This window comes from Cupressus sempervirens, chromosome 1, assembly GCF_028749045.1.
Source record: "Cupressus sempervirens isolate cs-2001-9-10 chromosome 1, ASM2874904v1, whole genome shotgun sequence".
In the NCBI taxonomy this organism is placed as follows: domain Eukaryota; kingdom Viridiplantae; phylum Streptophyta; class Pinopsida; order Cupressales; family Cupressaceae; genus Cupressus; species Cupressus sempervirens.
Window position 1 is genome coordinate 427069858 of NC_143118.1, and position 14716 is coordinate 427084573.

Genomic DNA, 14716 nt, shown 5'->3' on the forward strand with positions numbered 1-14716 from the left:
TCTTTGTCTATCATGCATTGAATGTCATTCTTTCAGGTTCAATCAATGTCTTTGTATGACTGGTCAAAGGAATATTCTAGCATCAGACAAGGAAAAAAATCAGAACTTGGATGCAAGAGAACCCAAAATAAATGAAGGCAAAATATTGGACAAAACTTTCAAAGTGCACTCCGTGTGTCCCTTTTCATAGAAACATTAAAGTCAATAAAGAAATCATTTTGCTCAAAAGCACAAATTTCATTAATTTTTGTTCGAAAAAATTATCCAAAATGTCCCCAGCTACATGCTTAATTGTCTGTGAATAGATTACAAAAACAAAAACAAAAGGCCAAAAGAGCTAGAAGTGCATGCCCAAACCCCATTTGAACAATATCCAAAAAGTGTGAAAGAGCGAACCAAACAATCCCAAGTGCATGTCATGACAGATTTTGTCCAAAGAGTTTCACATGTGAAAAATACCCCATGCACTTGAGGCAATGCATTATAATCTATTTTTCCCACAAATTTAGACAACAAATGGGTCAAGACATCTGAAGCATCTGCCTACCAGAGATCTGGAGAAATATAAATGCTAATATTGGTCATCAAACAGTATAACAGCACACACCCAGCAAAGTTTAGGTGAAAGCTTAAATACTTAGAAAAGAGAAGAATTATATTGATGTCCATAGATGACCAAAAGTAGGTCAACGAGACTTGAGAGTATACCAACTTACAGTACTGAGTTGAAGATTTGAATTCTAACGAAATATCCTAACAAGATTCACATCCTATTGACGGATTGATTGCATGCTTTGTTGCCCAGAGTGCAGCAGGTGAGGAATGAATTTCAAAGATGGAGCATACTATGAGGGGCAGAGTCTCCACACATAAGCACTTCCTACAGAAGATCAATCGTGTTAATGATATATGGTGTGGAGACCTGATAGAAATGAGTAAGGTAGCAAATGCAAATTAGGATCCTCTTTTGGATGAGAGAATTGGTACAAGATTTCAGTCTGGATGCATGACGATGGAATAATAATATCAAGGTCAGAGAGATTGGAAGACTACATACAATGAGATTGAGGAGCATGTTGTCGCCTTTGTTACTACTGTTACTTGTGTAATCATTCCCTTATTTTGTTTTTGTCATTACCATTACTTGTGCAATCATTCCCTTATTTTGCTTTTGTTACCACCATTACTTGTGCAATCATTTCCTTATTTTGATTTTCTTACTACCATTCATTGTGTGATCACTTTTAGTTTTCTATGGCCATCTTTTGCTTCTCTAATAATTGCATCCCCACTTTTATTCATTGCAACACTCTGCTTCCAACAAATTGAACCCCCTCTTTTATGCAAAAAAGACCCATTACACAGGGAATTTCAAAATCAGGTGAAGATCATTAGAAACTGAGCACAATGCACATTGCATTTACAACTTGACACCAATGGACATCCTTTTGACCTAATTAGATCACCATATTAGTTGAAAATGGTGACAAAAATCAGTCAAACACCTATAGGTTACACTAGTGCTTAGTATGATAAATGCACAACACCTTACAGGTAAAAGAAAACAAAAATTGTAGAGACAAATTTACAGCCAATCAAAGACTAATGGTCCAAAACAAAAGTGTTTGTCATTTCTACTAGATGTCAAGATTGTGAAAAAGGTTGTAATGAATGTCACCATAAAGTTACCTAAAGGGGCAATGTTCTTAAACGTAATTGACTAAGAGAGGCAAGTGAAGAATACAAACTTCATAACCAAAAATCACAAATGTGCAATAAAATGGTGGGTCCATGTCATAACAAACAATGCTAAAGATTGCAAGGTAGTAAATTAACGTTCAAGCTAGACATGATGAAGGGTTGTCTCTCACAAAAGGTTTTAGTTATGAAAGGTTTTGACATTTCCAAAGAGTAGAAATGATTAAGGGTTGTGACTCTCTCAAAAGGTTGTAATTGTGAAAGGTTGTGACTCTTTCAAAGGCAAAAATGACGAACAGCTGTGACTCTTTCCAAGGCTGATTATTACGAAAGGTCCTCTTGCAAAGGACAGACATGATAAAGAGGTGTGGACTTCTCCGTCACATTAGAAGATATACAGGGAAGAAGGTTCCCATTTGAGGAGGATGGAAGGGAGATCAATATATAAGAATCATATATTATTCTCAAAGACAACAATGAAAAGTGGCAACTCAGTTCTTATTAAAGGTGGTTACCCTCTCCCCAACGAAGTATAAAGGAGAAATTATTCCAAGCATTCAAGGGGATTTATCTATCATTATTCACCAATACAATAAATCAGCACTCACTCAATCATCACTCATCACTCTATGAATTCCCATTTACTCAATTGTTGCCATTTGAGGAGGATCGAAGGGAGATAAATTTATAGGATAAACATATTATTCTGAAAGGAAAAAACAATGAAAAGTGATAATTCAATTCTTATCAAAGGTGGTAACCCCTTCACCAATAAAGTATAAAGGAGAAATCATTCCAAGTATCCAAGGGGACCTATCTATCATCATATCTGAATACATCAAATCAGCACTCAATCATCACTCATCACCCTGTGAAATCCCATTTATTCAAATCATCATTTACTGATATATCAAATCAGAGGAAATCACTCAATCATCCATCATACATCAATTGAGAAACAAGCAAACAGACCAACAATTGACTCTTCCATTCAATCGATCTATATTAATCATTTAAATATAAATCAAAAATCAATCTGATAAGAAACACTTGGAATGAATAATACAGTCTCGTGCATTATATCAGTAATTCTGGTATGTCAGATTAATATTCTATGCAACCTATCTGTCTATATTCATTTATAGATATTCAGTTTTAAGAACCTAATGCACTCAATCTGATTATATGCATCAATAAATATTGTTTGCAAAGACTAATATTTATACTATATTTCTGCACGCATGCACACACATACCATAATCATTCAAATGTCAAGTTCAAAGAAGTGAATTAGGAGATATGTTTTACCGGCTCCCCTGAACTAAGTACACCACCCCAAAGGAGGGAATTGGTCATAGTTTGGCATTCTTGCCACTTATGGGCCAAAAGGCAAGCTGACTACCCAAGGGATGAAACTGGTAATAGTTGGATGTTCCAGTCGCTTGTGGAATAATGTCTACCCCAAGGATGGACTGGTCATAGTTGGATGTTCCTGCCACTTGAGGGATTTGGAAGGTTGTGCACTCTCGGACTCAGTTGGGATGGGCAGTTTACTGGTGCCCCTTTGAGTTTCCTACCAAGAATAAGTTGTGGTTGGTTATGAAATAGTTAGCTGGTCATAGTCATAATGCTTATCATAATCTACGCATTCACTAACTGATGGATTTGTTCATTATTTCTCAAAAATGTTAATAATTAATTAATTTCACTTTAGTGTGTTATTGTAGAGAATGTTGTTTTTGTGTACAAACAAGTATACTCCAAGTTGAAAATATTACATGCAATGCATCAAAAACAGTGCTATGTGCCTTGTGTGGTGACAGCTTAAGCCTTCAAATGAAACAAAATCACATGTGCCAATAAATTGTAAAAGGTCAAGCCAGACGCAATTCACATGACCCCATGATGAACAAGTACACAGATGATGCGGTCTCCTTTGATTGGTGGTGGTGTAAAATTCAATCTCCTCCTATATGATATTCACTGCATCCAAGCTTTTCATCATTATTTCAATTGTTTGTGAGGTTGAATTCACTTCAATACACCATTGTCATTGCAATTGAGGATAAATGCACAAAGAATGTTGTGCCTCGAGAAGTGCTGGGTTGGGATCATACATCACTAACATTGCAACTAATGTATAAATGTACAGGCATTAAAATGTGCCTTGAGGAATGAAGGTTTAAGATTAACCGTCATGACAAACTCACACATGCCCATTAATTGTATAATATCAAGCCATATGCAATTCACATCACCCCACTGTGCACCCAAGAATTCGCACTCATCCTATATGTTGAGTTTGTGGTTTTTTCTCAGCAGCATTGTCATTGCCACGGTGCACAAATGTGCAAACAATGCAATGTGTCTTGGGTAGAAATAGTTTAGAAGATTATACGTTGTTTCCATAGCCAAACAATGCATAAATGACAAATGTTGCAATGTGCCTTGAGGGGTGAATGCTAATAAATTGTAAAACATCAGACCATGGGCAATTCACAACAACTTTGTGCACAAATACAGAGATGAGATCGTAACCATGTTAAGCAAATATTCAATCTCATTTGAGATGTTCCTCACCACATTCAAGCTTGTCATCAAGATTTCATATATTCATGAAGTTGAATACACTCCCATACACCATTTTCATTACCATTGTGCATAATGCACAGACAATACAATGCACCTTTGTCATGGTGCTAAATGCACAGACAATACAACGCACCTTTGTCAGGGTGCTTAATGCACAGACAATGCAATGTACCTTGAGTGGTGATGGTATAAGATCATGATAAGCTCCCATATGCGTATATAACAAAGCCATATATTGTAATGACAATGCCCCAATGTTTGCCAAATAACTGGCTCTGTGTGAACTGTTCAATATGATTGGCTACTTGACCTTATATGAATACTAAGTAGCCAATATATGAATACTGAGTAGCCAATTAGGTTTGAAATGTTGGATGAAACAGTACACCAATTCTATACCCACATAGTAAATACATAAGTGTTATGATGTGCCTCAATTGGTAACGACAAAGTATCAAGCTAAGCTGACACAATCAAAATTGGGAAAAACGGTAAAACCACCACACAGAGGATTACAACATCATTTGTATGCACTACTGACATGCATGCCAGAAGCACCCATTTTTATACAAACTAGTTGTACATATGAAGCCAGTTGCTATCAAATGCACCAATGCCATCAACAAATGGTGCATGCTTACATGAGTGCCACTAATGGTGGTACAAGATCATAGCTTTCTCTCGTCATCCTACTAGTTATGAAATTATCATCCATAAATTTTACTGGCATCGCCCATTAGTAATGTGCAAGTCATCAGACTCATGTGCAGAGTGAAACAGCTTTTGTGTGTGTCTGTGTGTGTATATTCCAACACATGCACCAATTCCATTGCCACGTATTACCCACCCAAAGTGGAAGGCATTTAACATTATACCACCATAAGACTTTCAGTACAGAGGTGCTGTTTCAAATCAGGGAAATGCAGTAAACGGATAAGGGTGTAATTATACAGGCATGGTCATAATAAGAAGCAGATATGGGTAAAGGATCTACATAAGCGTGCATGAGTTTCTCAGTAACTATTCGTGAAAATATTAACCCGGAGCACAATCTGTGAAACATAGTACTTGGAAAATGTCTACTCAAGCATTAGAAATCAGAAATGTTGGTAATATATCAACAACATAGTCTATCCCAGGCATGCCACTTTTCAACGAACTAGCATTAATTCAACCTATACAAAATCGTTAAAAAGAGCTAATAGTATTTGAGTGATATCCATTTTTATGAAAAGATCGGGAGATAATTTAGGGATTTACATCAGGCATTCTTAGCCAATCTGCTTGCTTCAATTGTTCTATTTCTATAACATCCAACCACACTAAAAGACCTTAAGGGAGCACCCCGTAAAAATGGCTAACAATGTTTTATCGGGTTTTATACCTAAGGGGCGTCCCTTGTAATCTAGGTCATTTTGTCACAATTTTCTGTGGATGGTTTTGATTGTATCTGGTAAATCAAACTCACATCCACAAGAATCGTGGAACAAATCCAAACGCGAGACGTGTAAGAATGAATCGCATGGACTAGATCATCTGTCTTAACTTGTTCTTGTAACAGCTTCAAATGATGTTTAGTGCATCGAACAGGCGATCACAGAGACGTGAACTACACCTAGGCCCGCCTTGTAATAGCGATAGCCATAATCTCATTCTTTTGCCCCCATTTTCTTAAGTGTGTCTTCGGTATTGTCCCGTGAATCAAATCCACGACCTGAAGGATAAATAGCAAACAAAGTTTAACTACTATGAGAGTGGAGCCTGGATCGCCTAAGACAAAGATCTAGTGTTTGTTTTTTATTTTTTCCGATCTTTTTGTATTTTTTTGGGTGAGTTCTGACCATCGATCCCACGACCGCTTGGCCGATAAACAGAATCTTATGAAGCAATTTTCCAGACGGATGGATCGCTCATATAAGAAGGTGATCCGTATTATTTTACAGGGGATCAATTTCCTGCAATTCTCAATGCATTGGCGTCGATCTAAAGAATGACAATAATCAACAATATATGTGTACTTCATTCAACAAGATCAGAGTAACACAAGTTAGAAAGAAACGAATTTGAATAGACAATACCTTGTACTGAGAATTCAGTTCATCTTTGAACTCGGAGATTTCCCCCTTCTTTGTGGTAGAGAAATATCTGGCGTCGTGGCCGCTCATCTTGGTAACTGTTGATCGTGCCCCTGCTGCTGCTGCAACGGTACCACCAATATGCTGCAAATAGTCCCGCTGAACAATTTTTTGCCTGTATTCTGTCAATCTATATGGATGGATTTAATATCCTGAAAGAATACGGAAGAAAGTAGTTTCCACACCTTATGAGCATTTCATTTCTTGGGAAAGGTATTTCATGAGCTTTAACCTTATTTATGTTTTAAGACTTCAATTGCGTTCGACCCGTTACGACTTAATCTAACGACCACTTTATTAAGTTGTTCCTTGCTATATCATTTTTTATAAGGTTCATGTCTTACGAGACTCGAACTTTGGCATCTTCACCTTGCTAAATATACCATTTGGAAATTTGTTCTTATTCACATGTACCGCCACTTCATCCCTAACCTTAAAATTTGTGTGTTCCTTGCACAATTCTTCATGAAGTCTACAAATTCCTCTGCTCCGGCATTGTTCCTTACTTCATTATTCAAGTTCCACAATTCAGTAGTGTCTCTAGGATGTATGTCATTCACTATCTCAAAAGGTGTCTTCTTAGTACTTTTGTTTACCGAATTGTTATATGCAAACTCTACTTATGTCAAAATTAAGTTTAAATTAGCAAGCTTATCTTCAATCAAGCATTGTAATATCCCTTGCCCAAACTAATTGATTTTAGCTCAAGGAATATTGTCAAACACTTGTATGTTGCCTTTCTCTTTTTTGATATTTTTGTGTTTCAGATTGTTTGATATAGTTTGAATGATGCTAAGAAATTTAGAATGTTCACAAATGATAGTACAATAGCTCTTACAATGAACTAATATGCAAGTGTAGTTCTTTTTGGTATTTTTAATGCATATACATGGAAACTAGATATGGAATGCATACTTACAGCCAACTGACATTTTTGACAAACAATTGGCATACAACTATTATGCTAATCATAAATGTTATTAGATGGACATTTCGTCAAACAAATGGTATGCAACATATATCTCCTTATTTGAATTCATTCCCATGTACAATGTTGCTATGAATTTGCCAAGACAAATGGGCTTACAATAAAGACTACAGTAATGTTAAATCTGATTCTGAATTATTGCTTACAACAACAAAATTATATGCCTAAGATTACAATGCTAACTACTAATAGTTGCAAGAGGAACCTGATAACAGTGATGCCCACATATGGAATCATAAACAAGCCAAGTACTATAGCGTAGGTACTGTTTACGGCACTGTAGCAGCCATAAATGAATGTATTCACCAATTTAAGCACAAATAGAACTCCAGAATGAAGCTTTCCTAAATGCCAAATTCAGTGTATATTTCACCACTTCAAATGGTTGCAAAACTGAAGAATTGACGCTCTCCAATGGCTAATTGAAATCAGAAACCCTTAGTTTCTTCTCTCAGGTTTATATCAAATGCAATTGACAATAATCAAATGCCTAGCAATGAAGCTTTCACCTCTATTTATTCTTTTCTCTCACCCTTCTAGAAGGAAATAAAATATTATTTAATTGCATTCTTTAGAAGCTTTCCCCTTTCCAATACAATAATTAGTTGTACTTCTAGAAAATGCACTCTCTAGAAGCTTCCCCCTTTCCAATACAATAATTAGTTGTGCTTCTAGAAAATTAAATTAATTAAATATAAAGTCACCTTTTTAATTTTAATTTATTTAATGACTTTATAAGAAATTAATTTAATCAATTTCTCCTTATTTCTCCACTTAACCTTCGGAGAATGTAAAGGCTAAGAACTCTACTAAGATGCTAAAAAGATGGGGACATTACAGTCTACCCCTCTTGAAATTGCTTGTCCTCGAGCAATCTCAACTCTGGATGCTGCAGAATTTATTCACTCTCCCAAGTGGCATCCTCTACTAGCAAGTCCTTACACTTCACCAAGTACTCCCTAATAGTACATCTCCTCAAATTCCTCTCCCTGAACTCAATGCTTCTAGTACTAAAACCAATTTTCCCTAATTATCCAAGGGTGGAAGCATTGTACAAGGAACAATCTGGTGTCATAATGCCTTTTTGAGACATGACGCATGAAAAATATTATGGACTTTACTCTCTATTGGCAAATCCAACTCATAAGCCACCTCTCTAATTCTCTTGATCACCCTAAAAGGCCCATAATAACATGGCTTAGGTTTTTTGGCACCACTCTTCTTGAGAGTGGACTGGCGGTAAGGCTATAACATCAAATACACCATACCGCCTACCTCGAAAGTCTACTCAGTCCTCTTCTGACCAGCATACTACTTTTGTTGATTCTATGCCTTAGCGATATTATCCTTAAAAGCTTTCACAATGTCCTGGCTCTCCTGTAATAAGTCTCCAGCACTGGGCACTCTACTATCTAATAGTAACAAATCCATGAAATAGAGTGCCTCATATCCATATAATGCCATGAATGGTGACATCTGGATAGACATGTGATAATTGGATTTATAACAATATTCTCATAGATATATCCACTTAACCCAAGCCTTATGTTGCCCTGCTATGTAATTCCTAAGGTATTCCTCCACCCATGTGTTCACTACCTTTGTCCAACTATTTATTTGGGGGTGGTAGCTAGTACTCAAAGTGAGCTTTGTCCCGCACAATCTAAACAACTCCTGCCATAAGTGACTCATAAAGTTGTTATCCATGCCGCTGACAATGCTCCGAGGTAAACCATGCAACCTAAATACCTCTTTGAAGAATAAATTTGTCTCCTGTGTAGTGGTGTATGCAGTGTTGATTGGGAAGAAGTAGGCAAACTTTGTAAGCCGATCAACAACTGATGTAGAGCCACACCTTGGAAAGCTCAGGAGGAATACTCACTCAACTGAGTTACTTCAAGGGGCACGACATCAATCAGCCGGGATCGAACTCGCATAAAGAAAATCATCTCCAAAACTTTTCCACTTCGATTTTTTTTCTTTTTGATATCGATTTACAAGATGAGAGAGTAACAAGGCAAAAACTGAAACTTTCTCTATTACCCAAATTTGAATGCCTCTCTTACATAGCCAACCGACTTATTTAAAACTGACTCTCCTTTTCTAATAAAAGGACGAGAAACATTTTTTTTTCGTCTTCTATCCAAGAAAAGGATAAGAATCTGAAACTGCCTACTACCTATTATTGGAATCTGACAATCATGCAGTAGGCCACATTTTAAATATCCACGTTTTTTTTGTCTTCTATCCAAGAAAAGGATAAGAATCCGAAATGTTTTTTCTACCAATATTAGACAGTCATTTTCTAAGTCAGGAATATTCCAAAAACTGTCTACTACCTATTATTGGATTCTAAAAATCATTAAACACTCCACCTACGAACTAAAAAAAAACTATTCTAATTTAAGATCCACACACCTAGTCCTAGGTGGCTATATCTGGAGAGCTTATCGAACTGCTACTCTAGGTATGCCACCACATGTAGGACGTTATTACAAACTTCAAAAACTAAAAGCATTTAAAACATAACATTAAATTTCCTATTACATTTTCAACAATGTTTCCTCCTGTAGCGTTTCTCTTCTCTACCACTGCAGCATACTCCCCTGTAGAATGAATCTCAAGTCCTCTTGAGATGATGTGTTGTAGAAATGAATCTCATTCTTCTTTCGAACTTTCCAATTTTTTTGAACTAGGATGAGCATATCTATAAGAAAAACAAAAATAATATCCAACTTCTCCACCTTGTACCTTTGATTCTTTAAGGTTGTAAATGTCACAAAAAATTCTCCAGCATGATTCACTATACATGAAATCTGCATCCTTGCATAAACATTATTAGAAGAAAACATATCATCAGCATTAAGATTATTTGAGTTCTCTTTTTGAATATGAGCTTCCTTATACACCATGTAATGTGCATCATATCTATCTTCATCAATAGTATCCATAAACTTATCTGCTTCTTGACTATCAACTAGTTTCACATCTTGAATCTTAAGAATCGTATTTATCTCTTCCTCCTTTATTAAACATTTATCATCATCTTGATCTTCTGTAGTAATCTCACTTTCAAATATCTCTTTCTTATTACAACTTTGCTCAAGAACAATAACAGTGTTGCACTCTTTCCTTTCTTCTTCAAGTTGAGTTTCCATACTACCGCCATGCCTTTTCCATTCTCCCATAATGGCTGCAAATTTTTCCCATAAATCAGATTCTTCTTTAGAACTTGCTGTTACACATTCCTTAGCTTCATCTTCATGCCATTCCTCTTGACATTTTTCTTCATTATGCATATTTAAGGCTTCATTAGTTGCCTCCAAAATCTTTTCCATATGAGTACCTTCCAACATTGTACTCTTCTCTATTTTCAAAGGACATATTATTGTTCCAACCACAGATTGTTTGCATTCAAATCCAATAGGGCTTGTCTTATTACTGCTCTCGTCAAGAGATACTTGCTGCACTTCTTGTTGCTGCACTTTGTGTTCTTGTTGCACTTCTTTCAACTTAGCTTTATTCTCTTTCAACTTAGCGTCATTCTCCTCAAGTCTCCTTCTCAAATTGTTTATCTCATCTCCTATCTTGCTTAGCTCTTCTCTTTGTTTTCTCCTTTCTTCTTTCTCTCTTTTCTTCTTTTCCTCTATTTCTTTCTGCTTTGAATCCTTTCTCTGCCGATACTTTCTAAAAAGATACAATAAAATTGCTTCTTCTTGTCCCATCATTCCTCAGCTAGGTTATTTTCTTCTTATCTAGTCTCCTGGACTTCTTCTCGGACTATTTCTCTCAATCTTTCACAATCACACAAACATATACACAACTACTTTTTCCCAAACCTTTTGCTGAGCTCTGATACCAAAAATGATGCAGAGCCACACCTTGGAAAGCTCAGGAGGAATACTCACTCAACTGAGTTACTTCAAGGGGCACGACATCAATCAGCCGGGATCGAACTCGCATAAAGAAAATCATCTCCAAAACTTTTCCACTTCGATTTTTTTTCTTTTTGATATCGATTTACAAGATGAGAGAGTAACAAGGCAAAAACAGAAACTTTCTCTATTACCCAAATTCGAATGCCTCTCTTACATAGCCAACCGGCTTATTTAAAACTGACTCTCCTTTTCTAATAAAAGGATGAGAAACATTTTTTTTTTCGTCTTCTATCCAAGAAAAGGATAAGAATCTGAAACTGCCTACTACCTATTATTGGAATTTGACAATCATGCAGTAGGCCACATTTTAAATATCCACGTTTTTTTTGTTTTCTATCCAAGAAAAGGATAAGAATCCGAAATGTTTTTTCTACCAATATTAGACAGTTGTTTTCTAAGTCAGGAATATTCCAAAAACTGCCTACTACCTATTATTGGATTCTAAAAATCATTAAACACTCCACCTACGAACTAAAAAAAAACTATTCTAATTTAAGATCCACACACCTGGTCCTAGGTGGCTATATCTGGAGAGCTTATCAAACTGCTACTCTAGGTATGCCACCACATGTAGGATGTTATTACAAACTTCAAAAACTAAAAGCATTTAAAACATAACATTAAATTTCCTATTACATTTTCAACAATGTTTCCTCCTGTAGCGTTTCTCTTCTCTGCCACTGCAGCAACAACAACATATATACAGTCTCTACCATAGGCTCTTAACAGTCCTATGATGAAGTCCATGGATAAACACTCCCACTTCTTATCAGGGATCGGAAGTGGCTTGAGTAAGCCGACTGAATAAGAGTGCTCATGTTTATTTTGTTAGCAAGTAGAGCACTCTCTAACATATTTCAACACCTCATCTTTGAGCCCTTTCCAAGAAAAATGCTCACGAATATGTTGGTAGGTTTTGTAAAAGCCCTGATGTCTTGTCGTAGGTGAGTCATGATAAACTCTCAACACCATCCTCTTTACCTTTGACCCTGTCACCAAAAAAATGTGCCTTTTGTAAATGATGATCTCATTCACAAGGGTGAAATCACTATTCTGGATCAATCCATCTGTGAATCCCAATGCCCATGTATCCTTTGCATACTCTGCAAGGATCAAATGTCTCTAATCCTCTGATATATTGGTCATCAAGCTCAAGTGGAGTCTTCATGACAAGGCATATGCTACTACATTCTGTGTCCCCTTGAAATAGGTAATATCAAAATCATATGTTTGTAATTTACTTACCCATTTATGTTGCTTGTCATTAAGATCTTGCTGCCTTAGGAAATGTTTCAGGCTATTGTGGTCAGTTTTTATGCTAAATTTGCTACCCACTAAACACTGCTTGAATTTGGCCAAAGCATGCATTATGGCCAACATTTCCTTATCATAAATGTTGAAGCTCCTCTCAAGCCCCCCGAGCTTCCTACTCTCATAAGCAATTGGGTGTTTGTCCTACATAAGCAATGCTCTAACACCTTTGCCAAATGCATCATAGTGCAACTCAAAAGGTTTGTTAAAATCTGGTAATGCTAGCATTAGACAAGAAGTCATCAACACCTTGAATTTATCAAAACACTCTTGTGCCTCAAGAGTCCATAAGAAAATCGTCTTTCTCATCATGTTTTTCAAGGGTGTTGCATGCCTAGAATATCCACTAACAAACCTCCTGTACAACCCACGCAACCCCAAAAATCCTCTCAACTGTATCAAGTTCACTTGAGTAGGTCACTCAATAATAGCACAAATCTTTTTAGGATCCATGTGTACTCCTTGAGCACTGATAATACAACCAAGGTATAATAACTCTGATAATCCCAAATCACATCTGGACTCCTTTGCATACAAGGACTCCCTACTTAGAATGCTCAACACAATGTCTAAGTGTAGCACATGTTCATCCCCTTTCCTACTATGAACCAAGATGTCATCAAAGAAGACTAGCACAAATTTCCTCAACTACTACTAAAAAACCATGTTCATTGTGGACTGAAAAGTAGCTGGAGCATTAGTTAGCCCAAATGGCATAACTACAAACTCAAAATGACCACAATGACATCTAAATGTCATCTTCTCTATATCCTGCTCTATGACTCGGATTTGATGATAACCTGATCTCAAATCAATTTTGGAGACATGCTCCATGTAGCTCATCTAATAACTCATCAATCTATGGGATGGGGTACCTATTTTTTATAGTATTCTTGTTAAGGACCCTATAATCTATGCACATCCTAAGAGTTTCATCCTTCTTCTTCACCAAAACCATAGAAGAAGCGAACGGTGACTTACCTAATCTAATGTGCCCATAACAAGTAGTTCTTTGATGGTTTTCTCAATCTCATCCTTCAATCTCTCTGGATGCATGTAGAGTGTGATCATGATGGATTTAGCACCCTCCTCTAACTCAATAATATGCTCAATACCTCTATCTAGAGGTCTACCTAGCGGTGTTTCACTAAAAACCTTGTAATGCTCGATTCTCAGTTCTTGTATGTCTACATGATATTATGTTTTTTGCTACCCTTGCGATGGCATTAAAGTGCAACAGGCTACCCACTCAACCTTTTCATGTCTCAATAAGCTCTCCATGTGTCTATAAGACATCATCCTAAACCCACTGTCACGAATGGCCTTAAGTATATGCGTCTTCCCCTCTGACTGAAACTTCATCTCCATATCTCTCAAATTGAGATTGAACTCCCCTATATCATGTAACAAAGTCATACCCAAGACCAAATCTATATCACCCATGTTAACAACATAAAAATCTGCTTTGAAATCAAAATTGTCGATCTTTAGGGGAAGATTTGTAATCTTCCTATCACATTTGAGGATGTAGCCATCAGCTATCCTCACTCTCAAACCCTCAAATTGCTCTATTTGTATCCCACGCCTCTCAATCAATTTGGAACCAATAAATTTGTGAGTAGCACCTATATCAAGCAAAGTAATAACTTGTTGACCAAGCAATACCCCTCTCATCCTGAATCATCCCTCTTGTTGTACACTAGTGAGATGGGCCTCCTTGAGTCTACCCTTAGTCTTCTCATCACCTATATCATTTGTGTCTTCCTTTTCTTCAATTGATTCCTCATTTTCAGATTGCTAGTCTAAATTTTTAGAATCAAAATCCTCATAATAAGCCCACATAACCATGTTTGTTTTCCCCTTTGGCCTCAAAGGATAGTCATGGTTCATGTCATAAGGTCCTTTTTAAAAAAATAGAGTTTTTCCTTCCTTAAATCATTCAATGTCTCTCTATCCAGAGGAGAAAATTATTTATCTTTATTTTCAGCCTTTGTTTCATTCCTCTCAAGTTTCTTGAAGAATGGTTTGTCTTTGCTAGATGATGGACCCTTTGA

The 14716-nt window shown here is 36.5% G+C and overlaps 1 protein-coding gene across 1 annotated transcript in view; it reads right to left on the bottom strand.

The window, feature by feature from the left end:
* LOC149578096 (beta-adaptin-like protein C) overlaps positions 1–6587 on the bottom strand; it is a 115820-nt gene extending 109233 nt beyond the window's left edge. The window contains exon 1 of the mRNA XM_089827497.1: positions 6369–6587. Coding sequence (XP_089683623.1) covers positions 6369–6455 — 87 coding nt within the window. The 5' untranslated portion in view covers positions 6456–6587. The remainder of the gene's footprint in view (positions 1–6368) is intronic.
* Positions 6588–14716: the final 8129 nt, after the last annotated feature.